This window comes from Neopsephotus bourkii, unplaced genomic scaffold (genome assembly GCF_033783945.1).
Source record: "Neopsephotus bourkii isolate Nb327-2 ecotype Australia unplaced genomic scaffold, CSIRO-AGI_Nbou_v1 NB_1292, whole genome shotgun sequence".
NCBI lineage: Eukaryota > Metazoa > Chordata > Aves > Psittaciformes > Psittacidae > Neopsephotus > Neopsephotus bourkii.
The window spans coordinates 5,462,985-5,490,925 of NW_026901776.1; the positions used below are offsets into that span (position 1 = coordinate 5,462,985).

The following is a 27,941-nucleotide window of genomic DNA, read 5'->3' on the forward strand; positions in this document are numbered from 1 at the left end:
AGACCCCTCATGCCCTTCTCTGGCACCATGAATGTTATCTTCCTCTCAGGTACAAGGGCAAACACCTGCAATTCTCTATGAAAACTCCTAGCCTGCTCAGTCACTCAACCCCAAGCCACTTTAATCACTTAAAAGGCTATTTCTTTCCCCATTCTGTTAAGAAGCACTGCCCATGCACTCAGGCATTCTCACCCTTGTCGAAATGATCTGTTCCACTCTATATGTACTTGTCACAAGCCCACACAAAAACCAGCCAAGTTAAATAAATTTTCTCCACTTCATTACAAACCTGTCTTTGAGTTGCCATCTTATCATTATTAACTGGCTACTTTTCCTTCACCTGGGCTCTAAAGAATGGTCAGTGCCTGATTTTGGTTCTGTTTCCTTCTGTCCTTTAAACTTTCTGGAATCCCATTCCTTGTAAGACATGACGCTTACAGTCTTTTTAAACTGCTCCCTGGGGAGGCTGGTCAGCACCCAAGAAAGGTGCATTAAGGAACTGGAAAAAAACCCAACAAACCAAAACCAACCCACAAAACCTCCCCAGAGGTCATAGAATTGTATTAAAATGCCTTTAAGATAAAACATGACTAGACTTCTACAAACCTTTACAGGAAGTTACTAAATTTCATGCCAATCTTCTTGTTACGACTATTGCTTTCTCTTCTTTCCCTCCAAAGCATGCCAAATGAGGATAATTCAGCTGAGCTGGTTAGAAAAGGCTAAAAATTGCTAAAAATTAATAATAAAATTAGCTAGTATTTTCTTTGGTTCTAATTGATTTTCATACTAAAAAATTGTGAGAGACATATGAAACCCCTGTGAAGCAATCTTCACAAGCCTTTCATCAGTCAATTCTGCCTGACCAGGAATTGGAGTATTTAATAAATAATCTTGTGAACTACACAAAAACATATTCAGATTTGACACCCACTTTCTATTCTAGTTTGGAAAGTTTGATCTTTTACCCTACGTTCTGAGCTATTCACTGCATTCCTGTACTATGTGAATTGAAAAAAGTATAACTGGAACTCCCCCCACCCTTGCTCTTTGACTGTATTTATACTGTAGAGTTCAAGTACAAAATACTCAGAGTAAATAATTACTGACCTGACTGAAAGGTCCCACCCTGAGGTGCCACTTTCAGAGTCACCATTTGGCTTTTTTAAACCTCAGTTATGAATAATCCCAAGAAGAAAAAACAACCAAGCACATGCAACTACTTCTCTAGAATGACCTGTTCTGAGATACAAAAACCATGGCCCCAGGAAGAGTTTCTTTTCCAAGTTTAGTCTGTTAAAAATACAATCATCCACTACGTAGAAGGGATTAGTTATCCAATAAATTATTTCTTAGAGTAACTGTAGCAGTTTTTACTAAATGAAAAGTTTAATATCAGGTTCCACCATTCTGTAGTCTTCAAAGTTGCATCCATATATAAATTAACATACATAAAAATAATCCGTTGTCTAAAAGACTGCACACCAAAATAGTACTTCCATGTCTGCTTTTAAAAGAATAGGTTTTCTGAATTTATTTTTACAAACTGAACCTTTATAGGGGCATTTACTCCATAACCCAAGATTATTTTTGAATAGTTGTTTCATTAATATGGTTTGTAACTAAGATTTCTGCACATTTTTGTACCTTTTCCAGACTATTATTTTAGCTTTATAATCAGGTTTTCAGAGCTGTGATATGCAGGCTTCAAATACTGCAAACTATGTTCACAGACAGTAATTATTTCAATGACAGCAGCATTTCTATTAGCCGTATGAAAATAATTTGGGCTGAAATTTCAAAGTATGTGAGTAATACTCCCTTAAATGTGCTATGCTACTGTAAGCATCACATCCTCTGTAGTTAATTTTTTGCTGACAACAAATTGTAAAAAATAATGAAACATCTGAGGTGTGATCTAGGTTTTATGAATTAAAGAGCAGCTTTCCCAAAGTTTTAAGACAAATACAAAAAATATTGCACAGCTTAAAATACAATTGTTTACATTCTGACTTCAATACAGTACAACTCAACCGTGAATGTAAGCAATTACCCCTCTGCATCGTGAACCCAATTCTTTGTGCGAGAAGGTCAAACAAAACTTCCAAAATTTAAACTGTTTCAAATCTTGACTTGTTAAAAGAATTCTAAGCAAACTTTTGAAAGGCTTAAAAAGCTTCTGGCCTCACTTTTGAGGGTCAGCAACTCTTGCAAACCAACAATACAACTTCTGAGCGATACAAATCACTCAACCACTATTCCCTCAAAAAGCTGTAAGACAGTAAGCATATTTGAAGTATACATTTTTATTAACATTCCTAAAATAAGCTGTATTTACATATTATATAAATGTATGAAGTCTTACTATAAAATAGAAAACTGCATTGGCTGAGGAAATCAACACTCCATATGGAGTTACTTATTGAAGACCATTTGTTTATGAAATTTTACAATAATTTATATAAATTATCTCTTCCAAATTAGATGATTTTTTTTCTTTTTTACTAATCCACACAATTTTGATGACTTTACAAACAGTGGTGTACAATATAAACTTAAAAAAGTTACAGCATCCTCCGGCGCACAACTGGCTTTGGAAAGTTAGACAGTCTTTTTTTGCTCTTTCGTACAGTCTTCTCTGCCATGTCTGTGGTTTCTTTCTGTTTGCTTTTTGTACCACCCACTGGACTTCCAAATGGAGAGATAAATTTTATTTCCACTGGTGGAGGAGACCACGAACCTTCTTTTCTTGTGGTTCTGAAAAAAGAGAGAGGTATCAAACTGATTTCTTACCAGAAACAGTATTTAGCAGAGGAAAAAACAAACAGAATGGAATTACACAAATCAACACAGAGGAATTTTTTATGGGTTTCTTCGGAGATGGCATCAAGGTAGAAAAGGTACATAAAAAAACTTCCTTTTGCTTTCATTCCTTACCAGACTGTCCCAAACATTGTCAGTCACTAGTCATACCAGCCTTCAGAACACCCCACTACAGCTTTTAAAAGTCAAACACCCTCAAACGGTTTTCCAGAAAGATCCAGAAACAAGTTTTCTTTACTCATTGTCTGACCTCTTCCTGCCTTGTATGGGAAACTAAAGACCTTATGAGTGTGGTTTTCATACAGTGGAGTAAGACAATAAGGAATCATTGCATGCTATCATTGCAAAGATCCACTTGCCCTTTTTTATCTCCTCCCTCTTCTGTTTCCATTAATAAACTAAACCATTAAGCAGAGAAAAAGGTGCCAATTAGACCAGCAAGATGGGCAGGATGGTAAAGTCAGAGCAGAATTACTCAGCCAAGTGAGGAACAAGTTGTTAGGGGCTCACAGCTGAATCACTATCACAATAAAGTAATGTATGTAAGTGTTCAAGAAGAATTTCATACTTGCTTGTTTTCTTCACTTTTGATTTTGCAGTTCTACCTCTCTTCAATTTTTGCTTTCCCTCAGACTCTATGGATTTGGTATCCTCTTCCTCTTTAGTTGGAATTTCCTATGTTAAGACAACAAAAACATTAGTCACGCACGAGTTCTTACAATTTTACAGAATATACATGAATGCTTCTTTTATGAAGAAGTCATGCCAAAGTATTTCCAAAAGCATTATAGTTTCTCTCTGCAAAAAACAAACGTTCCATCTCAATTACTGAATCTGGTCAACAAATAAAGGTCAAATTCTGAAGTTAACAGGTAACACATCAGGTAAGTTTTAAGGAAGTCTACTGTGCCTTTTGTTAAATGCAAAGCAATACTTATCAATTCTTGATTTACATAGATTCAACGTTTATTTTTGAAGCTAGTTTTCATAAAGGAAAAACCTCTGTTTACCTGATGTATTTAAATCTCTTTTTAGATAATCTTTCAAGGAAAAAGGCGATGCAATGCAAAGCATGATTTGGAAAAGCAATACAGAGCAAAAATCAAGAACATGAGACAACCAGAGTTTCTACTTACTGATTCTGTCACAAATTGGGAAATGCTAGATACATTTTTGCTCCTTGACCTCAAAAGAGGGGGTGAAAAGACAAACTGGGAAGACAAGTCTGGGTCTAAATCCTTCAGCTGCACAGGATGGTCTGCTTTCTCAGCTAAAATGACAATGCATTGTTAACATGTATGTATATTATACATAAAGGAGAGTGACGTTAAATTACAGCTGATAATCAAGAGCGCAACAACGTTCTGAATAAAAGGTCTGATCAGGCTTATAAATTCACTCGTCCACAGTAACTCATAAACAAAAAATAGGCCAGTGTAGTGATTTTGTCTGCACTTATATAATCAAAGATACCATGTAAACATCAAAGATACATGCTCAAGAGATATCAATAGCCCTTATACATTTCAAAATGAAATTCTCATTAGGTACTCTAGTAAGATGAACCCCTTGCACAGTAACTTCACTAACAAAGTTTATGCCCAAGAAAAAACATCACATAAGTAAATGGCTACACAGTTTGTTGCAAGAGGCATCTCATTTAAGTTAAAAACTGAACAGAATTTGGAAGCACATTATCTTTATTTTGCTGTTGGAGGGAAGGGAGAGCAACCACATAGTGACATATAACCTCCAGTTTTCAGAACTGATAGAAATTAAGCTCATGACAAAAATTCAGCTTAAATTTCATTTTGCTCTACTCAGAGTGGCCTCCTCGTCTACTTCCACCACAAGGAGCCATCCAGTCATGTAGAGTTCAGACAGATTTAATTAACTCTTTTCAATTTTTTTAGTCTGCATGCTTACATTCTTAACAATACTTAAAGCCATCCTCAAAACAGCAACATGCCCTGTTTTGTGTATAAACACAGTGCACTTACCTTTAAATTTCTTTGTCAGCTTTGTGAGAGGAGGAGAGAAAAGGAAAGCCTCATTTTCCTCAACTGACAGTTTCTGATGCATGGCAGTTTTGTGGGATCTGGTTCTTGTAATACGATCTGTTGAAGCTCTTGATGTTTCACTATATCCTGATGGGTCTGTGTATTCAAGCAGCAAAGGACTGCCACTGGGTCCTTGGGGGAAGGCCTCCTCCCCTGTGCTCTCCTCCTGTACTGATCGCCTCTTTCTGCCCCGTCGCCCTGTCCTAACTGGAGTCCTGGGTGTGGCTGATTCCTCATTCGGCTGTGCAGGTGTCTGCTCATGAGTATCTGTTTTTTCTGGTTTAGCCTGTGGAATTCTTCTTGCTCTCCTCCTCGGAGTATCAAGGACTTCCACTTTCCCACCTGAAGGTGTGTCTTCCTGAGTGGAGAGAGATTCTGTGTCTGCCAGGAGATTCTGTGCCCCTTTCCTAGCACTTCTTCTAGGAGTGACAGGAAGTTTAAATTCTGTTTGAGGAAGCAATGATTTAGGCAGATTAAGGTCAGAATTTTCTGACACTTCTGATGAACTTATCTTTCTTCTTCTGCCTCTTTTAGTTGGCACAGGTAAAAGGAGTTGGTCACTGGGCTGCACCTCCTGATCCTTGACAGTATTTTCAGGAAACTGTAAACTAATGCTTTTCAGTTTTCTTGCACTTCTACTGGGACTGACTGCTGTTTTTATCTTATGATCAGTGTCAGTCGGACCAGTTTCTGGATCTCCCACTGAACTTTTCCCTCCTCGAGTCCTTTTGGGAGTAGCAGAAGCAGTAATGCTACCTTTGGCAAGAGATGTTTCCTCATTTGTCTCTTCCAAGAGTGCAGATGCAGCTTCCTTTGCTCTCCTTAAACCTCTTCTTGGAGTAAGAGCTGTGGCCTGCGTACTGATGGACAAAGTTTGATCATCAGAATGGCCACTTTCTACTTTTTCTATATTAGCTTGTTTAGGCTTCCGACCCCTCCTTGGAGTAACAGGTGTCACAGGTATTTGCTCTTCTTGAGCATTTTCTTCTGTTCGAAGGCTAGAAGTCTCAGATGCTTCTTTTGTTCGCCTGGTACTTCTCCTGGGAGACAGTCCAAACGGAACTGGTTTCTCTGTGTTCTGTAGCTGCACATCCCCTGCAGATGTAATATTCAGCCTTCTCAGCTGTCCCCTGGCACGTGTTCTCGGAGTGATGACGTAACCTACTTGATGTCTGCTGGTTTCATCTCCCACTCCTTCTGGCACAGCTGTTAAGGGAGCTTTTGCCTTCCGGAATCGAGTTACCTTTTTACCTATAGTCTCATGAATAGACTGTTCCACAGCTTCAGATGTAAATTCTTTACTTCTTGTGTCTTTGATTACATCCAGTAAGTTCTCAGCAATGGCTACTTTAATGGGTTCAGGCACATATGGGAGTGACTCTGCGGTATTCTGAGACTCCTGATCACTAGTTACAGTAGACACTGAGTTTGTAATGTATTCTTGGTTTTCAGTGTTTCCTAAATAGCTCACAGGTTTTGCCTCTGTTGCTGTTCCAGATGCTTTAGAATCGTCTACTAATGTAGGGTCTTCCATCTCAGCTTCCCCTTCATCTCTTTCTAAGACTAAAGTAAAATTACTCTGGGGTATAAAAAGCTCTCCCTCAGCCGCATCACATTCATCAGCTTCATTATCAGGCAAGTCATAAGCGAACTGTTGCTCTATAGTATCACAGCTGTGTTGAAGGTTGCCTGACAGATGTAGTTCACTGTACAGTGATGTGTCAGGTGCTTCTTCTGAGGTTTGTGCCTTAACCACACTATATTCAATAACCTGAAATTAAAGAATGGCTGTTAATACATTACCGATTACCAAACAGACTAACTGCAAACTGAGCTAGATAAAACTGAGGACAGTGAAATGCTGCTACTCCTTTCTGATCACCCTCTACTGTAAAGTTATCAACATAAAAGTACTCTCCAAGTTTATGCATTTAAGGGTCAGAGAACAGAATACTCAGTGTATGCAGCCACATGCTCTACTGCTGGTATTTCTGCTCCTGACTAATGGTTCGCCACCACCCATGAACAAAACAAAGCAAGCAGTTTTACAACACAAGCTGCATACACCACTGGCAGTAATCGTCACATTGCAGTACTTTCTGGACTGACTACAAATCGACACAGTGACCATCTCTCCACCTACCCATGTTCAAGTAGAATTATGCCCCCCAAGTTTCAGTCATGATAGCTGTGACTGCAACACTCAGCCAGGATGGCCAAGTATCACATTTGACAACTCAGCACTGCATTTTAAGGAGTCACCTGGATTGCAAGAGGCAACACATATATTCTAAATAGCAATTAGTTGAGCAATTATTCTTTCCTTCTAGATCCACCTGAGATACTTAAGCTTGTATGTTGAGAACAAAAGTACTACCTGTTACATATTTCAAGTGACTCAAATGGTCAAGAGAATTGAATCAATGTGTAAACACCTCTGCCCGAGCCTCTAAGTCATAGTGCTTGCCTGCGGTGGCAGAAGCCACTCCACAGCAGTCTCCATGGAATCTGCTTTTTTTCTTGCTTCCTGCCCTGTCAAAAGTTGCTAAAGTGTCACATAATAGCAACACGCCATCCTTCAAAACTCAATTCAGGAAAGACCTGTCTGCAAAACCTTTCCTTTCATGCTTACGTATCTATGAACAAGAAAGCTTCAAGTAGTTTGTCCTAAATTCAGTGAAGGCAGTCAAGCCAACACCCAATGTGTACATCTAAATCAGTAAGCACCAGTTAAACGAAAGCAGAGAAACCTTCACTGTAACTGATACATGAATGACCCCAGAAGCTTTGTGACCACCTTGCGTCCCTACTTCCTTCTTCCCATCACAAATTTTTCATTTCTCCCCATAAGTGATTTATATATTCCCAAGTCTATAATAATCTTCTCTACAGCACTGTCCTGAATTGGAAAGCCATGACAAGTTAAATAAGTAACTACCCATTTGACTTTATCTGAAATCTAGGACATTGAAAAGCACCTTCTGTTACTTAAGACCAATCAATGTTACTAATTCCTGTGATTATAATCCTACCAGAAATGGACAGTTTCTTTCAATATGGTACTTAGAGGACATCCACAATGAATTCAGCTCACTCATCAGCCCCAGTAGAATAACAGGGGAAAACCTGAGACAGCTGGAGAATCTCCAGTTCTGACTTTCAGTCCATATGAACAACCTTTTTAAATTCACAATTCACAAAAGTTTAGATGTTAAAAGGTGTGGTAAAAAAAAAAAAATAATAAAAGATTAAGTAGTTGGAGATACCTCGACACTGAAATTAACTCATTATGGGGAACTGTTTGTATCAATAAGGAACTGTTTGCTACTACAGCTCTCAAAGTCCCAAATCTTGACAGATTCCATTCTGTGTTACAGGTACAGAAAAACATATCTGCGCTTACATAATGAAGTTTTAACTTGTATTAACCAGCTAAAGAAACAGAGATGGTTTTGTGTGCCTTCTCATTGTCAGGAAGAAAAGACTGCCCTTCATTTGCAAAGAGTTTTCTGTTTTAAAGAAAAGGGGAAAACAGTTTACTTACGTTAATTTCCTCGGTTTTAGGAAGACTTTTAGAACCAGTTACTTCTTCCTGTGGAGAAGGAACTTCAGCTTCAACTTCAGCTGCTTCTAGGTTAGGTTCTTTAGGCAAATCCACATACTTCTCCTCAAGGTGTCTCTCTGAAGAAGCACTGACCACATCCTCACTGTCAAGGACACCTACCACAGCTGGAAGAGATTTATATAACTTTAACTTAACTGTGATATAAATGACACAGGTTTAAGCAACAGGAAGTAACAGAGGGAGCATGAACAAACAACACAGTTTCCCATCCTGCCACATACATCGGGCTTCCTCCACAAACTAGAAGCCAGAACTATCCATCTGGTAAAGGAGGCAATGTCACAATTAATTAAAAAGAGGAAAGGGTAAGATCAGCTGGTAAGTCCATAGAGAAAAGGAACAACAGAAAAAATGATGGCTGGAAAGGCTAGTTATTTTGCACAGTCAGAATGCATCATCTTTTAAAATAATAACTCAAGCAGCAGATCCCATAGTATATGCACATTAGCAGTGGTGTACAACAGCAAAGTAGAGAACTGATCTCCCCTTCCAATATTTTTAATCCTACCAATTTTCTCAGTATCTTTATCAAGAACAGGAACATTCACTATGCATTTTCTGGAAGCATTTTCTTTGAGGAAGGAACCCTGGAATAGGTTGCCCAGGGAGGTTGTGACTGCTCCATCCCTGGCAGTGTTCAAGGCCAGGTTGGACGAGGCCTTGGGTAATATGGTTTAGAGCGAGGCGTCCCTGCCCATGGCAGGGGGGTTGGAATTTGATGATCTTAAGGTCCTTTCCAACCATAACTATTCTATGATTCTAAGGTGGTCTCTCTACAGTTTAATGGAAGTTAGCAGTAACATCTTAGTACTGCTTCAGTCTGAGACACCTATAATGGTATAGCAAACCACACATTTTACTTCAGGAGTTCGGCTACCTCAACTCACATCACATCTCCAACATACTGTACATACATTCACTGTCTGCTTCTGGGGATTCAGAAAGCTGTGGGTTTGTTGCAACTGGCATGACTTTTTCTTCTGATGAAGAGGAAGGCATCTTGGACTCCTGGTGGTTTGTTTCACTTCATGAAAAGAAAGAGAAAATCATAAAGTTCCAAAACAAACCTTGAAGAATTTTACATATTACTTTCTCACTGCAAAATCTTCAAGTTGCAAAAGAGAACCCCAACCCAAAAATTCTTTTACTAACAGACCTCCATTCAATTCATGACTCATTGTATGCAATGAACCAAGTATTTAATATTCTTCCCAGATATCTAACACTAAAGAATAACAACAGAGTTGTATTAAAGAATTATATATTGCCTTCTGTAGAAAGAATGCAATTGATGTATTGGAGGTTTAGAACAAATACTGGTACAAACTCTTGTTCAGTATGTTACCACACAAAATTAAGGGTTCTTTCATTGTTCATATTTCATCTTCATCACTGAGCACTTGCTAATGGAGCACACACAAGAAATAGGAATTAAGTGTATAAAATACTGCCAGAACCTCAACCCCCCAAAAGTTGCAGTAATCTCAGATGTAAATTTTAGCTATAAAATTCTCAGACAAAAGCAGGGCTTCTATTCACAGCATCTACTTAGTAACCCTCAAACTGTAAAAAGGTTTATCTAGCCTGTTGAATGAAGTCTTTATCACCATACTTTGGGGTCTGCAATCATTTGAGAAAAAAAGGCTCAAACTGACAGCTGGTCACTCTAACTTACATTCATGCCAAATTATTTCTGTTCACAGACAGGAACAGAAAAGCTGTTATCTGTAAGAACACAGGAAAGAACCAACAGCAGCTGAAAATCATAGTTTTCAAAGCTAGGGAAGCCAGCAGTTACGTGTTGTGCAAACCCAAAAAGGTATCTATTTTATGAACTTACCCTTCACTTGCAGTCCCAAAAGCAGCAGCCTCAGCAGATGTAAACACCAATTTACCATTGTCAGGAAGGGTAAGACATTCAGCATTTGATTCTTCCACAAATCCTACAAAACCGGGCAGTTGGATTACTTCCCCATTGCACTTAACATAATTGTTGTTAAAAGTACAAATGATTGTAAAGTGAGCCTTTATGTGTTTAACATAGGAGAGTGGTTTACCAAAATAATGCTACCCATACTTCAACTGTACAGAAGATTGGAATTCTTTCCAGTAAAACAAGAAACATGATGCATAATGGCAGTGTTCAAGGCCAGGCTGGACAAAGCCTTGGGTGGCATGCTTTAGTGTGAGCTGTCCCTGCCCATGGCAGGGGGGTTGGAGCTAGATGATCTTACGGTCCTTTCCAACCCTAACTGTTCTATGATTTTCTAATTTCAGTTCAGAAAAAAAAATGACTTGATACTCTGTTTACAAACAGAACTTGGTACGTTAGTGACCTAATACATACAAGCTTCAGAAAACATCCTTCCTTCTTAAAACTGGGCAGGAATTTTTCCTATTTCTCTTTGGGTAATTTACCCCATTCCAGCAATGCTTCTTTCCTTTCCTGACTCCGTTTCTCCTCTTCTACAAGAATGCATCTAAGGCCTTTTCTTGTTCTTTTTTTCTGATGATTGACTGGTGTCATCAAAACCCAGCCTCCTTCTAGCCTGTTCTTATTTCAGCAGGGTCAATTTTAGAAACATCCGCCTTTTCTTCTTTGTTTCTACTGTCTGCTTCTTCCAGACCCAGCAACTACCTTTGCAGACAAACTGTTTCAAGAACTCAGACACACAACTCTTAACACTTGACGACGTATCTCAGAAACAACAAACTCTCTTTTGTAAGCAGTTGAATGGACTCAGCTCTGTCACTGACTGTAGCTGTGTTCCTACATCTCCCTCTTCCTGCACTACTTGCCTTCCCAGCTCTTCATCACTCTTCAAAAGCTAGTGAGCCACAACTCTTCTAATCTGCCAGCAGAACTATTCATATGAACACATCCTCAGCAACCAAACTGCCTTGAATGTGTTCAACTGAGCTGAATTTCCAGACCCAAGTGAAATAGGTTTGGAAAAAGCTGCATAAGCTTTTGAGCTAGCAAAATGAGCAAGCATAGCTGGATTAGGCAGCAGACACAGAAAACAGACTTACTTCTAGAAGAAAACTAACTGAGCACTAACAAGGTGGTTTATAAAAGTAAAAAGAAAACTATCTAGTCAAAGGACACCATACACTCAACTTGCTGACAAAACCCTGCAGCCGATGGAAGTATCCCTAAAACATAACCAAAAGCTTAAGTTTTCAGCTTGCTTCCCTCTCAAAACTCTCCACAAATCACTGCTGCCTCTCAGCTACAACTACGCTTCATAATATCCAGGACAGCTGGAAAAAAAAAAAAAAGACTCTTAACAGTGGCAATTTTAAATCCCAGGACAAGGAAGTGCCTAGGATACCTGTGAGCACTCACTGTTAACTGCTGCATTCATGAGAAACTTAGTCTTTTGAAGACATTCAAATTAATTCAGAAACTTAGGTTACCACATTATGAAACGCACCAGCTTCTTCCCTTAGCTCTGATGAGCCTGGTTCTTCCATCTGGAAAGGTTTATCTTCAACCATTTCACTGTCTTCTTCCTTCTCTGATTCATGAAAATCAGCAGTCTCTTCAACGGAAGAATTAGCTGGCTTAGCAGCTATAAAGATTACATCATCTTCAAAATCGCCAGGTGATTTTGCATCCTGATACTCCAGAGTCGTTTGGTCTGACCTGGCAGAAATGTTACTATTTTCTTTGCTGACATCCATAGTCTCCAAACCATCTCCAGGTATGCTTTCTGAAGACTCTTCCATTCCAGCACCATCTTTCTCAGGATTGCTCAGAGCAAAGAGAGTTGTTTTAACTCTACTTTCAGACCAAGCATCCTCCACCACTCCACGATGATGTTCAGATGAAGCTTCAGACAGCATTTTATCTTCTACAGTTAACTTAAAAATAAATAATAATAAATCTATAAAAAACATGCATATTATTTTGTCAAAGCAATAAAAAAAAAACCACCACCCAAGCATATACGAACACTTGTAAGTTTCAAAAGTGGCACCTTAAGCAAGGAGCTAAAAAAATTAATTTCATTCTAACACTAATTTAGCTTTTAAAGCACAATGTATAAAATAATCACACTTTTGACTGCCTTCCACAACCTTGGAGAATTAAGATGAAGTGGGTCTTTTAAGTACTTCCTTCCCCTGTCATATCAAGCCTGTTCACTGGGTTCACTATTACGTTTTCAGGAAGAGGAACCTTTGTACAGTAAAATCGTAACTCGTAATTTCTCTTTTTTGTCTCCTCACCTTTTCAGCTTGCATGCATCACTACAACATTTTAGTAATCCCTATGCTGATAGCATGTTAGAAATAAACTAACCTGGTCACTCTGCATTATCAGTAAGAACTTCATATATAAGAAAGCCCCTTATTACAACTGAGTAACAGGCAGAAAAAAGTATAAAAGAACTAGACGATGACAATTACTTATTATAGGTATGGAAAGCTCATACTAGTAACATTCCCCTGTTCAGCCCCAATTTTGGTAAGTTCCTTCACTAACTGCATGATGAGCTGGATCAGTGAATCCAACTGGCAGAACAAAAGGAGGAGTAAGAATTTGACAGCTTTCAGAAGGACAACACTACAAATGCTGTCCATGGTGCAAGGTGAGAGGCAAATCTGAGCATTTTAAGGCTAGGTAACAGCCAACAGTACAGCTTTCTTCATCAAGAGTCTATTCTTATCACAGTTGAAGTAAACTCAGCCTGACAAAAAGTGAGACTGAAAGTAAATGCAGCTCATGAGTTCTGCTGCTTTCCAAGATGTTTAATTCCCGAAACTTGACAAACACAAACAACTGGCTCAGTCTGTTCCTCACCTTCCTGCTGTACCACCACCTGAAAAGGTACAGCAGGGAACTAGAAAAAATACAGCTCCTAACAGGTCTTGCATAGAGATCACGAAGGTCACTGACATTTACTATCAGTGTGTTCCTGCAGGCATGTGATGTTACAGATGGTCTAACATAACCTTTTCTGACCAAATTCAAGTCTGCTGCTCTCATCTACAATTTCAATTGTCGATCTAAGGAGTTTTGGCAAGCTTCAAGAACAGCTAAAGCAAATCTAACTACAGCCCAGCTTACCCCAACAGTCCATTTTGCTCTCAAGCCCTCTTCCCTGAAGGATATTCTAGGTTCCTTAGCTCGCAGAGGAGGAGTAACTGATCGTCCTGGAGACGCAGAAGGAGTTGCTAAGGGTGTGGTGCGAAGGCTGGATCTGAGGATAGATTGAGGAGTAAACCCAGGAAAACCAGAAGCAGACATGGCCAAATCTTTAGCTCTCTATGAAAAGAAACAGAAACATTTATACTCAGTTCAACTTCAAAACAGAGGACCGCACTTGCCGAATCAATTTTATTTAAACTACTGTTCACATTTAAAATTACAACCTGAGATTGTAGCAGCAGAGAACACAAAGTTTTACTCCTGCACTGCCCTTTTTCCAAAGGTACAAAACCCTTGCTGATAAAAACACAGGCTTTTTATGATTTATTTGGCTTTCTACTTTTCTTTAATTTTATTTTAACTTTTAAATACCAGCATAAAATGTTATTTTTCGAATTCCTGAAGAACAGGGATATGGCATTTTGTTGTCTGGCACCTTCTCTCCCACCCCAGTGATTTTTGCAATTTCTACAATGCTCTTCGCAAAGCATACAATAACTTCAAACTTCAGCCCACATACAGTGACTGAACACACTGCCATGTGCAATGACAATCAGCAAAGCAACAGCTGATTTTTGACACTTATTAATCAATCTGTGCACCAGACTAAATTAAATGACACAGCTGTAAAAACCCCTCCACCTCTTCATTTAGAAGCATTCAGGTCTTCTTAGCTCCGTAAAGGTTTTACAGAGGGTTAAAAGGAGGATAATGCAACTGGCTTCATCATATGGACAATATATAAGGAGAAGAAAATAGAACTCCGAGAGATCACAACTGCTTTGTTCAGGCAGGCAAAGGCAAAAAGATCAGCACCAAGATGACAGGATAAATGTTACTTCTTTGCACTATGATGATGGCTGTGAACGGGAACACTCTTTAACTCAAAGAGCTAATGGGTAAAATTACTGCAAAAAACCATCACTGAATCACAGATCCACCACAGACTATCATCACTTAACCTACATCACTCAGCTGTCATTCACTGAACTGGATCAGGAAACTGAAGCGTGTGCATATTGCTTGTACATCAAACTATAGAGAGCTATCAAGCACTAAAATGATGAGATGGTTAAGACAGAAATTGCACCTTTAAGGATCTAAGTATACTGAAAAGTCCAATTTTAACTTGGATCCATGCAATGAAAGCAAGTGGATTTCACAAAACTCCTCCATACTGCAACTAACTCAGAACTAAAGCTTTCCCCATTCAAGACTGTTCCCAGCATACTGCTTCTGAAAGTACTATACGTACGTTAACCACAAGCATGCTGAAATGATTCCATGATTTGAATCCAACAGTGTTTGCGTTAGTACTTTGGGGGGTTCATTTTGAACACAGTTTACAGGCTTTTGTCTTGGTTGGCTGTTACTGGTATTTTAGAACACAAACCTTAACCACCAGTGGAGTCTCTAGCAAATTCAGCTCTGATGCTCTTAAAAACTTCTTCTGTAAGGCGGAACCACGCAAATTTGAATTCACTGGGCTGGACGCCACGAATGAAGTAGAATCTCTGTGTGGGGACTGCCAGCCACCACCCTGCTCTGCAGAACACGAAGGAACAGGACGAACCACCAAATCCAGCAATCTGTTAAGAGGCACAATTTCAAACAGGAACATAAACAAATGCATGACAAAATTGTGTTCAAGAAATCTGAGATGATACCTAACAAAAACACTGAGCGAGAAATCACTTCTTTACCATTTGTACTTAATGTCCTAAATCTCTGCCTCTGAGGCAAGAATAACCCAATTTTAAGTTGAACAAGTGACGTAATGCTTATGTCAGAAGGAAATTCCTCCAACTGTCAATGCTGGGACCACTTCAAATTCTCCACTTCTCAATGTGCTCCCCTCAGCTGACCTTTTCTTTAGCAGATACAAAACTCAATGAAAACAGAACACTTTGCAAAGACAGAAAGAATACACACACATACATACGCACACGTACATACACATACACACACACACACACACACACACACATATATATATATTTACGAATAGGAACCCCTTCTAATCTACTATACCTGGAACGTTTCTGTGAGAATTTTGTAACTGGTGTCCCAACAAATGCATCGGGCAACTCTGCAGCAGGGAGAGGAAGTGCTGGTGGTTCTGTAGCTCTAGGGCTAGAATTGAAAGGAAAACGCAACTGATGATGGTACTGATTTCTTAAATGCTATAAACTGTATGTGCAAAAAACCAAGACAAAGCTGCCTTCAGGTCACCTTCCCTCCAAAACACTAACATAATTGACATGGATTTCTCTCTCTCTCCAAATACATAGCTCAAGATGAAATGTCATTAAAAGGCTGCTTACCTATCATATTGTAAGAAACTGGTTTTCTGCTCATTTCCTACCCACACTTCTCCGATTTTGGACAATACGTTACTGATGAAAGTTGCTCTTGTATGCACATGTGCTGCATTAGCTTGTCTTGCTACTGTTGATAACGGCTTTGGTCTTGCAACTGTAAAGAAAGAGGGAAAGATCACCCTTGTGGAATCAAAGTGATGATTCCTTGTCCAGTATATTTGCCCTGCAAAAATTACCTTCTCTTAAGACTGATGAAGGCAGATGGTAAGGCTTGGCTCTCTCTAGAGCCAGCTTCCTTTGAACTCTAGGAAGGATCTTGCCATACTGCTCTAATATAGAGTTTCTGGCAACTGCTCTCTCTCTCAAACGAGGATCACGATCACCCTGACGAATGAAAAGCATAAAGCAGAACGTTAACTAATTACAAGTTCACTGCACTGTACCACACACACACCCATCCCTGAATAAACTTTCTCTACAGATAGGGTAAAATACATTCACTGCACAGAAGAGCATCAAATTCTTGCCCAGCAGCACACACCTATTTCATCTGGTGTTTGCTGCAAAGAGGAAGGAAGAGTAGAGCACAAGAGAGATGACAATTCTAAGTTAAAACAATTCTGGCACTCCACAGAACCTTTTTCAGATACACTTGTTATAACCTGCAATTTTCAAACAGCTTACAAAACAGCAGGCTTTCCCTACAATGCAACACATTCTAGCTGGACGAAAAACTTCAGTTGGAGAACCTAAAGCTTCCAAGACTACTTATAAATGGGATTCACTGGAAAATTTAATTCCAGAGAACAGAGAACGTACCACGGATTCATAACAGAAGTTCACAAAATTGAAACCGGCTGTTTTGACAGACAAAAGTTAGATGAGAATTTCTGCCAAGAAAGTGGTAAAATGAGAGGTGTGGAATGTGAAAACAAAAAAACAACCCCACACTGATTTTACCTGTGGACTGTCACCCAGACTGGGCTCAGCTAGAAAAATGAAGTTGCGTGCAAGATGCAAGAGATGACATATACTGCACAGAAATGTGATGACATACAACATACCCTTTATTCCACAGAAAAGAGTGACACAACAATCTTGCAATTATCTAAACCATACAAAACATACACACCTAAGCAACTGAGTGATACAGCTGACTGACAGAAAAGATAGAGATGTTTAGCCAACAGATGCAAACAAACTAATTTAAGCAAAGGCAACAATGGTGTGCATTTTTAACACAGATATTCACAGAGCACCTTTGGAGAAATATTCTGTTCAAATATCATGTTCAGATGTAGCTTAAGGTGTAGAAACTTATTCCTAATATTTCAAAAAATGGTTTACAAAACAAAGCAGGATTTTTACTACGTAAAAAAAACCCAACCAGTAACTCCTAACAGATACTTGCACATCTAACACAAATATTACACTTACCATAAGATTAACCTTCATTGACTGATTCAACTGCAGTGCTGGAATATAATTGGAACGCTGCAGATGGTGGACTAGAAGAAATTCCTGATTCTGAGCACCAGCACCGGTCTGCAGAAACTTCTCCAGACACTCCTGTGTGAAAGAACACATTGGAAAACTCTACTGTGCTTCTGCCTCTTTCCAATTAAGATTTTTCTCTTGTCCACACTTACTTGTTCAGAGTCTGTGAAAGGCAGCTTCAGCAAGTCTTCCATCAGTCCCATCTCCTGGCAGAGCTCATACATGTGCTTTAACAGCTCTTCCGTATTTAACTTAGTCATGTGTTGGTGCAGCAGACCCCAGGCCTCCACCATGCACCTGCAGTTCATTTTGTTGAGATATAAAGGAATACCAGTAATTCATTTGGCTGAAATGCAGTGGAATACTAACAGCATAACCAAAAAATGCCCCAAACTACTGTATTCAAAGCTCAAAGGAAATGTAGGGGTTGGTGATTTGTGCCACTTGTTCTGCACCTTTCACAATACTGGAGTGTCAGAATGGAGGGACAGGTTCCTTTACCTATTGGACAACAACACGGTGAGGAAAAGCCGAACTTCACTACTGCTTGACATCAATGGCTTCATCATCTGTAAGTATCTGAGGGCTCGTCTGTGCTCTCCTTGGCTCATGAGGGCTTGAATAATCCTCCTATGTTGCCAGGGCACAGTTTTGATCGTAGCTGGATGAAAGAGCAGGGCCAGGGAATTCTGTAGACGGTAGAGATCAGGTTTACTACGATACATACAGCCACACATGTTGCAAAGACATTCAAAAGTTTCTGACAAAATCATGTAGTCACACAGAACAAAGCGAGTGCTGTAAGAGGAGTAATTCACACTTGTCTAGGTTAATCACCCATCTGTATGCAAACAGCACTCCTTATAAACATGTTACTAAATAATATATTACCCTGTCATACTAACAGATTTTATTAACATCATAAAGGACAACTGTAAGCATCAGAAAGGACAAGAATTAGGTTGAAAAGTCACTTCTGTATCCTTATGTCTCAAACCTTGCTGCTAGAAATCACAGTGCTCCTATCTAGAGTACCTAAACCATTGTTTCTGAGGAAGTGCTCAACTGGTCTGCTGAGAATGACCTAAACAATGGCTCTGAAAATTCAAATACCATCAGCAAGCATTATGAAGCCTGATGTCTTCTTTGTGTCAATTCATTTCCCAACAAGTAGTTAGAACTGAATTTCAAATCACAATTTACTGCTGAAGATGACGCAGCAGTATTACAAAATGACTTCTAATGTTTTAGTATCAAATGTGTATCATACTTACTTCATAATCATTATGATCTAAAAGCCAGTAAGCTTGAATAAGCTTCACAAGGCCCCAAGAGATACCAAAGGCTGTTGGGAAGGAGTCAATTGAAGTCTCCGTTTTATTTGGAAAGGAATGCATGATGTCTAGCAGCAGGTAAATTGTCTGACATCAAGTATCTAATTAAGGCAAATGAATTTGCTAGACCCAACACACTGCATTTAGGGAAAAAACCCTTAACAAACAAACAAACAAAAATAAAAATGAAGAACTCGGAAGTGGTGGGAAGCAGAAAATACAAATGTTTTCGCCTTGGCAGTTTAAGCCATTATCACCTGAAGATACTCTGGTTGTAATCACAAGATTACATTCTAAATGAACAGCCGAAAAACAACACCCTTGGATTTCTGCAAGGTATTCCAAAAGAATCATTTCAGATATTTTAAAAACTTCACTTGTCAGCTCAGCCTGGAAAAAGGATGGTTTGGGCAAAATTCAGGTACTGCTAAACCACTGGGAGGGATACTTTTGCTCTGAAGCAGCACAGTTTTGTGCACCCTTCCAGTAAGGAGCCATCTGTCAGAGATAAAGGTGCTTCAGCAAATCAAAAACTGGGCTCCATTTCGAGAAAAACTAAGGGAGGGTTTTGTCTTTAACATTTCTTAGTAAGCCTGCTTTCCCGCAGCAGAAAAAGATACAAATGTGCATATACTGAAGGTGCAATGAGAATTACTAGAAAGGATACAATTGCATGTTTGTAGTTCTCTTCAATGCTTTCTAGCAAATACAGATCCAGCAGGGCCTGAAAGGGAAAGTTACAAGTTGTTTAAAAGCTCCCCTCTTTCGGGAATCACGGGCTTTTCGATGGGGGTTTGTTACTGCTGCTCTTTTCGGTGAACATAAGCACCTACGTGTAAACTAGCAGGTGGGTATTTCCCAGTTCCTCCTTCATCTCTCCGCCACAGCTTCTCGACCTGGTCTCCTAGCTGGGAAACCATTCCATCAATCAGCAAGCAGTCAGAATCCCATTTTCCTCTGCAACGAAAGGTAGCAAGGATTTGGATCTAGGCTCCAGCCACTAGGTGTAAGAATTTCCTTCAGTTAACACAAAGCAAAAGCTCCCATAAGTCAAGAAAGTAACAAACATACAGAGGCCTGAATATGGCTTGAAGGGCACATGAAAGATATTTCAAACTCAGGTGAAAAACATTCCTTAGATCATACTGAGTTATTAAAGGAGTACAAAGCAGTAACCCTAAAAGCGCTCTTATTAAGGGAAAAGTCGTGATGACCTTTTAGTTTTCAAGTTTTCTTCTTTCTCACGTTACTTGTATTACCCAAGGAAAACAAAGTTTCTAAAATGCCAGAAATAACCACACTCATCCTGTCTAACAGAGGAAACATACCAGCACTAAAGTACCGGGACCATTCCTTATGCCAAATCCAATGCCTTAAATGGAGAGTTCTGACACACAGGTGGGAGAAAACATAAAGGAAGTTTCAGATCTAGTTCTCAGCATCTCGCTTTGCTTACTGAAATTAAAGTGACTGTCACAAAGCTGAGCAAACACGCAATTTTAGCAGCATCTTAACAGCATCTGTTATGTTTCTCTACACACATCACTGCAGTTACGGATGGCTGAACGTTCTTCAAAAGTCCATCCCAGTCTTCTGCTGACTGCGACTTACCCTGTCATTTCCTGAGGAGAAAAAGCAGCAAGAGCACACCACAGCTTGTATGCTTGTAAGAAACACACAAGACTGTCTGTAAGTTACCTGACAAGTAAGCCAAGTGAGATGAACTTCCAATACCTAACACCCTGCAGCTTCCACCTTAACGCATCTTGCAGCATCTTGCTCACTACACCATAGACTCAGCTTCTTTGGGTCTTTAGTCACTTTTCAGTACAGTTTCCAAAGAAGAATCTCCTATCACCTAATCCAAAGGATATCACCTATGGCCTAGTAAGCCAGTCCACAGACGAGAGTTTACATGAGGAAGTGAATTTTATCCAACAGCCAGCAGAGTGCTAGGTGTGCCAGCTACAGGTAATGGAGACTATCTCACTAAATTACACAAATGCCCTTGCGAGTAGGAGGCTTAGGCCAGAACAATTATTACCTTCTATTACTAGTCAACAAGAGAAAACATCTTATTTATTTAAAACCAAAACCAGAACCGCGCTTATATTCTGTGTCCAACTGCTCTGCAAAAGCTGCACTTTGTGAACCGGAGGTGACTGATCCTATCCTAAACATGTGGCCCTTTCAGCAGTAACAAGTTGTACAGATTAGCCGATGCACTAAGTACGCTACAAGAACGGACAAAACCAACAAATGGTACTGAGCAGACCTAAACATAAACATTTAACACAAGTAACCTCTGTGACCAACAGAATACAGTCACTTGTGTCCAGAGCATTGCTGGCCAATGCACTGAGCTTAGCAAATAATGCTGTTGCTACAAAGAGCCATTCACTTCCACTTCTGACTTTGCAGTGGAACTGTACTAGAGATTTCCCATAAGCCTTACCCTGATAAACGTTCAAGTTTCTGTCGATGGCCAGTATAGTATCTCTGAATCAGAGGATAGTTGTAGAAAGGTCTAGACAAATGCATATCATCATCTACAGGCAATAAAGAAAAAGCAGTTTAAAGAAATAGTATATTTTTAAACTAACATTTTTGACTTAAAAGACAGAATGATACAAGCTAATAATCAAGAAGCACAGGGAAGCTTCCAACTCTGAAAGAAGCCCATTCTGCTTCTATCTTTACTAAGAGATATAAGGCACAAGACTCGGTTCCTTTTCTCAAATGCATTTCAAGCTTACAGTGAAGGTGGAATTCAGAACATTAAGTATAAGCTCTAGTTCAGTATATGAAAAAAAACCAAAACCAAACATTTTTTTTAAGTGATGCTTTTACAGTAAAAAATGCATTCCAGAATTTGCTGTTCAATAGTAATTGGATTAAAACCCCAGGCATTTTAAGCTGCGGACACAAGCAGCTCCTTGAAGTCAGAGGCTTACTGCTCTCTACATAGAAACATCCAGGAGAAAAACTGCTTGCATCATTCTACACTACGGATTTGAAAACCCAGTAAAACCTCCGTTTACCCACAAAACATCAGCACACACTGACCCTGAACCAACACAATTTGGGATTAGTGAAACATTTACACTAGCATGACTAAGACGGTGCTGACAGAATTACTCAGTGCACACTCTCCTTGTTACACGCATTACCGCACTTGATACTTACCTAAACCCTCTGGGAGGAGACTGGATCGACAAAACCAGATGACCACTTGTGCATACAAAGAAAGGAGGTTGGTTACCACCTGCTTATTTCTCAAGTCTGCATAACCTGAAAAAAAGGCATGACATGATTTTTGCTGTGGAATTCCTTTCATTCTGATAAACTGCCTTCATCAGACCAATAGGAAGCATAAAAATGTCTTGGCATTTTTACTCTGTTTCACATTTGTATTTGAAGCAAACCCCACAACCACCACCAAAGCAAAAAGCAACAACTATGAAACAACATATTTACTAAAGATAAAATAAAAAATAACATTAATAAAAAGCCTGAACTATTAAGTACATTCATGAATGAGACACCTGTTTGTCATGTAGCAGAAATTTTTACTCATTTATGCTTCCATCATGGATTTCAGTGATCTGCATGCAATTATCAACTGGTAACTAAGAATTAAGGAGAAGATTTTCAGCATTACCATGTTCAACTGCTGCAAATTCAAGCCTGCTGCTTAGAAAGCTTCTTGCGGAATGCAGCATCCGACATTCCTTGTCTGAAGTCCAACAACAAATTATTTCCCTTGCATTAATGTATATTAAGAGGTAGTCCACTCTTCTCAGATTTGAGGCTCTCCTGCCAGCTGACTTGGACAGTCAGTCTTCCAATCATCAGAAGCAATCAAAGCTCATGTTTCCACAATTACAACCCAAGCCTAATTTCAAGTAGCAGTAAAACATACCAAAAGATTTTGTAAGGCTCTTACAAACCTTTTTCTGTAAGCTCCTGTGCTTCTCTTAGAAAACAGTTTAAGATTGTGCTAAGGTTGCTCAGAAGCAACTGGCAGTGCTGAAGAGACTGTAATGTCTGTGGGTCAATGAAGTTGCAAGAGCCATCAAACAGCGGAACACCTTTTCAAGAAGAAGAAATGTCAAACCATTACATTGACTGAAGAAGCTCAAGGAGAAACAATGACTTTCTGTGTGCACAATGACTACACTGGTACTCACCAATTTGGTCAAATTCGTGTTTTGCACAGATCACTTTGTTCCACGTCCACTCAAGAACAAACCGTAAATTAGCAGCAGAATTTGGCTGCTCTGAAAACAAACCAGAAATCAATCCACAATCTCAGGCCAAAAAAAAAAAAAAGCTAACCATCATAAAGGCAATGTGGGAAGTATTACCTTCAGATGTCCAGTGTTTAATGCATCCAGTCAGAAGCTCTAAAGAACCTGTGTGGACAGCAGCTGACAATACCGCTTGTAACTGCTCCTCCTAAACATAACAGACAACATAAAATGAAAATCTCATACGCTTTCAGTACCTGAACCATCAAGAGCATTTCCACCCCTACACCCATTCAGACATCACAAAGTCTATTACACATGTGTTAATAATGCCACGTTCTTTTGCATAATTCCAGCCACAAGCAGGACTGCTTCTTGACCTGAGGAACACATCGCAGTTTTCCTGACAACTCAATTTATGCTAATTCTAATCTTTTTGCATGCCTCTGCATTGCAGTCTTAATACACTGAAATGCAATTAACTCTTCTCAGTAACAGCTTTTGCTAATACCCTTTACACGTATTGCGCAGTAAGTTTGTCATCAGGAAAGCATGAGGGGACAGAACAAATACATCCAGGAAATGTTTGTGCGGAAACAGGCAGAGGTCAAGCAGCCTTCCATACTATGAAGACATGAAGTGGTTCTGGCACCTAAAACATTAAGTTATAACTTTCTAAAATGACATAAGTGAAACATTTAAATTTTAATTATGTTTAAGTTTTAGGCAGTTGAAACACAGTATAATCATGTAGTTGTGATCCTCGAGTAGGAATCCATCCCAACGATGTCTATGCACAGGTATGCATACACTTGCAAGATCAAGCAGCAGCTTTTTTCAGCTGCTGTTTTGATACTCCTTCACAGTGAAATGATCCTTCATATAAATTTACTTTTTGTTAACTTGGAGTTTTTTAAATACATTCAAAGTTATTCTAAGAGAAAGATTCTCCAGTTTGCACGACCAACTTTGGCTTCATACTTCCTTCTGCATTTATGTCGCACAGAATTAACAGACAGGTCCCTAAAGACAAGTGTATGTGGGCTGTTCTCAGTCAAACTCAAGTCATCTGGGTATGATAATACCAGTACTAAGTTAATAGCAGTTCATAACCAAGAATACTAGTTGGCTAACTAAGGCAACACCCGCATTTCAATGCAGCTTGCACATAACACAAAAATCAGATTATAATGTCTTGCAGCTCCTACAGCCCTACCAGACAAAACGGATGTATTTCCCCCGTTGATTCCCTCATATGCACTCACCTGACTCAAACTGGAGGGCTGGACATCCGCTAGTCTTGGAGACAGCAGGCCAGCTGCAAGACACCTATTGTAGCTATCGTGAATGGCTTCACTTACTGAAGGGCCAGATTTCTTCAAGAAATTCAAGGTCTGAAAAGCCAGGTTAAGACAGCATTATTATTCAATCACTAAGGGACTGGATGACTGCTAGGAGAAGTAATGCAAATGTTCCCTGCAGCTGCCAGAAAGCCTGCGCCAGTCACATGCTTTAGGTTGCCAGTCTGAATAAGCAAGCATTCCTCTGTAGTCTTAAAAGACAGCAGCAAAGCAGGAGTTCCAGTTTATACAAAGAAATCCTGTAATACACAACATCAGCCCTTGCAATGCCGAATTATCTCCTAGCTTCCCTGTCAGGACACAGGCCTTCCCTTTTCCCCAAATACTGACACAGTGTTCATTGCTAGCTAAAACTAGCAAACAATTTGAAATCACACTCTAGAAAAAACTTCCTTAGGTTGGAAATATTTAGTGAGTTCAAACTTATTTCATTTTCAGAAACTTATTTCAGAACTTTAGTTCCATTGTTGTTCACAATCTGTACAGTGTCTCAGAAGCTATAATTTGGCCAAGTCAGCGAGACAAAACATTGGTTTCTTCTTAAGGAGTTAAATCATTTTTCATTTTCTCCATTCTATCCTCCTTTTTCAAGCTACTCAGGCATCAAACCCCAATCTCAAGATTGGCACTTTGGCAGATGGGTAATAAAAAGGTAACCATGTGCCCTGACTTCCACAGCATTTTTCATTCTTGCTTCTCAAGCAATGCTGTGCTCCTTTCCAGACATTCAATCGCTGCTCGTGCCTCAACAGGTGGCAACTGTAGTTTTACAGTCCCAAGAGGTGACCAAAAACATTGCCATGGCACGATACACTTGCAATGATCCATGTGGATGTGCAGGATGAACATCAAGTGGTCTCTGGCACTGAAAGCAGTGCACTGGAAAACCTAGGAAAGGTACATGTCAATAAAGATACAGGAAAAGATCACCTCCTTCTGGAAGCCAGTGCAAGTCATATGAACAACTCCGGACTTCAGCAAGCACGTACCATCTGCAGAAACAAGGAACGTTTGATAGCCCGCTGTTATGAGCAGTTTACATGTTTTAAATAGCAGTACCTGGAAAGACAGAGCTGAGCACCCATTTGCTTCATCACATCACTTACAAGCTTTTTCTACTATTTAATTACTGCCTGTAGCAATTTTATCTCTGGTGCTATTAAGGCGCTGTGCTTGGAGCTTCAGTTCAAAGTCATTTCATTTGGTGACCATCACCACTTCCCAGACTACATTACAAAAGCAACAAACCCCAAAACTCAGCAGACTGCCAGAGGTGTTTCACAATATTCACTACCTTGTTAGGACAACATAACTATCAAGGTATCGAGTACTGCTAGTTATTGGCTTGGTGGGGGTTTGGTGTTCCCTGGTTCCTTTTGCTTTTTGAGCCACCAACAACAAAAGAACCGGTAAGTGGCATCTGACCTCTATTTTAGCTTATCACTATCAAAAGCAGGGAAATACCTACCAAAATTATAGGTGCTTGGATTAAAATACTGGTCAGGTGGTGGATAAGAAGGAGGAACTCCCCGACTCAGACTCCTTTCATGTACCACAATATCCAAAATAAGGTTTGGAGAAGTCATGCTTATTACAGAATCCAGTGACCACAAGGCAAAGTAGGGGCAATCATGAAGGAATTCTTCTGGCCTTAAAGGAAACAAGTGTGTAAGCAAAACACTGACTTTCCAGTGAATTATTTGTTGGGATACTGAAAAGGGCTACATAAAAATCTACCTTAGTGAGTCTGGCATCTGAGCATGGTACCAGCGATTAATGTCAAATACACCCAAATAGGTAGATGGTTTTGCCTGACCATAGGTATTCACTTGCCAGCTGAAAATTGATATGCTGGTGTCAGGAGATATTACTGTAAAAGACAAGAAATTGAGTATATTCAGAATCAAAGAACAAAATTATCACACAAAAGAAAGAATTAAAAGAACAAAACCCAAGATAGGGGATACTGGAATAAAGATTTTAATTTCAAACACAGACAGTGTTACACTCCAGTTTTCTCAACAAGTGGCATGGTCAGTCTTCTCAAGGGAGAACACATTCTCCAGATGGAAGCAAAGCATGTGTATATCATTTAGACTAACAGATCTTTTGATCCCGACTGTTAGGGAAAATATTTCTCTGCTCTCTGTTAAATTCATCATCATTACTGTTCAGGGATCCTCAAAACACTTTACTGTGTTCCACTGTGCACTTCTTTGCTGTTTGAGTTTTGTCAGCTGCTGAAACTGCCTTTGAAGTTATCAATTCTTTTCATGACTCAGAGGACAGCTTCACTGATGGCTTCAACCAACACACAACAGAACCTGTAACTTCAATTGCGCAGGTTCTAAATAAAAGGCAATTGGAAACAACCAGAAAAATTACAGGTATTTCTCCATGCCTCACATCACTTTTTATTGTTGTTTTCATTTGTTGGGTTTTAGGTTGGTTTGGGGTGGGTTTTTTTCGGAGGGGGGGGGGGGCGGGGGGCGGTGTCACAGGGGTGTTGTTTGTTGAATCATCTGATTGTTCGAGGACAACAGCTGGAAGAATAAAAGAACTATGAGCATTACACAAATGACCCCATCCCATATTGCTATAGCATAAGAGCAAGCATAAAAAACCCTCCATATTTTTTCCCTGAGCAAAGCCCAAGAAGCTAGTCAATATGGATACTCAATACTTGCACACTAGGGGTACAGAACAGCATTCACTGCTTAGAATCCCAAACCTTTTTTTTACAGTAAGCAAACACAGACATCAGAACAAACCTTCATTAACACTATCCTCTCTGTCAACGTGGTTGCGAAATTTTTCCACAGTCTGACAGCTGAGTAGCTTAGTATTGCTGGTCTGCCCTCTCAAGGGGAAGACTCCACCCATGAGCTCTAAACTGTACCTTTCATCACAGTATTCCAAACCCTGGGGTAAAACAGAATAAAGAAATGGTCATTTTGAGATAAAACCCCCATATGTTATACTTAAATAGGAAAAAATGTGTATTTCTAATACAGTATGTATATCATATAGAGATTAATTCTGATAACAGGAACTACATCTGACACTCACAAGGGTGCGCGCAATGGGCATGATTGGCTGTAAAGGCTTTTTGCATTTTCATAACTTAGCATTTCCCAACCTACACTTTGCTCTGAAGCACACACATTCCATTCAAACTCTGGAAGTAACACACATGTGCAGAGTAGATAACAAAAATCAAAACCACCTCTATGAAAAATTAGCGTAAAGCCTAAGCAGAGATTCTCATTTTTTATTGTAGAATGAATGTATCACTAAAACCAGTTTCATCAGATAAAGTAATAAAACTCCATAAATCTGTCAGAGATTCATTTTAATAACTAGAAATTTCAACTCTAATTTTTTAATCTAAATTAAGTTTAATCTTAACTTAATCTAAGTGAAGGAACTCCACTGTATGGAAGATATTAGAGAATGACTTTATCAACCAGGAAAATACGAAGACAGTTTCCAAATGAGATGCACTGGTCGGACTC

General features: G+C 39.4%; 1 protein-coding gene across 1 annotated transcript in view; it reads right to left on the bottom strand.

The window, feature by feature from the left end:
• Window positions 1-1,368: 1,368 nt before the first annotated feature.
• The window catches only part of AHCTF1 (AT-hook containing transcription factor 1), a 43,393-nt gene continuing 16,820 nt past the window's right edge, over window positions 1,369-27,941 (bottom strand). The window contains exons 9-37 of the mRNA XM_061365792.1: window positions 27,198-27,348; window positions 26,164-26,296; window positions 25,895-26,076; window positions 25,357-25,418; window positions 24,331-24,459; window positions 23,183-23,273; window positions 23,006-23,095; window positions 22,766-22,906; window positions 22,002-22,106; window positions 21,271-21,364; window positions 19,649-19,772; window positions 19,483-19,539; window positions 18,756-18,902; window positions 17,983-18,170; window positions 17,634-17,778; window positions 17,422-17,553; window positions 16,221-16,368; window positions 15,988-16,138; window positions 15,695-15,796; window positions 15,057-15,252; window positions 13,578-13,780; window positions 11,946-12,370; window positions 10,349-10,451; window positions 9,423-9,532; window positions 8,428-8,612; window positions 4,824-6,654; window positions 3,960-4,093; window positions 3,392-3,498; window positions 1,369-2,757 (exon numbers count right to left, since the gene is read on the bottom strand). Of these exons, the coding sequence (XP_061221776.1) occupies window positions 2,565-2,757; window positions 3,392-3,498; window positions 3,960-4,093; window positions 4,824-6,654; window positions 8,428-8,612; window positions 9,423-9,532; window positions 10,349-10,451; window positions 11,946-12,370; window positions 13,578-13,780; window positions 15,057-15,252; window positions 15,695-15,796; window positions 15,988-16,138; window positions 16,221-16,368; window positions 17,422-17,553; window positions 17,634-17,778; window positions 17,983-18,170; window positions 18,756-18,902; window positions 19,483-19,539; window positions 19,649-19,772; window positions 21,271-21,364; window positions 22,002-22,106; window positions 22,766-22,906; window positions 23,006-23,095; window positions 23,183-23,273; window positions 24,331-24,459; window positions 25,357-25,418; window positions 25,895-26,076; window positions 26,164-26,296; window positions 27,198-27,348 (5,859 nt within the window). The 3' untranslated portion in view covers window positions 1,369-2,564. The remainder of the gene's footprint in view (window positions 2,758-3,391; window positions 3,499-3,959; window positions 4,094-4,823; window positions 6,655-8,427; window positions 8,613-9,422; window positions 9,533-10,348; window positions 10,452-11,945; window positions 12,371-13,577; window positions 13,781-15,056; window positions 15,253-15,694; window positions 15,797-15,987; window positions 16,139-16,220; window positions 16,369-17,421; window positions 17,554-17,633; window positions 17,779-17,982; window positions 18,171-18,755; window positions 18,903-19,482; window positions 19,540-19,648; window positions 19,773-21,270; window positions 21,365-22,001; window positions 22,107-22,765; window positions 22,907-23,005; window positions 23,096-23,182; window positions 23,274-24,330; window positions 24,460-25,356; window positions 25,419-25,894; window positions 26,077-26,163; window positions 26,297-27,197; window positions 27,349-27,941) is intronic.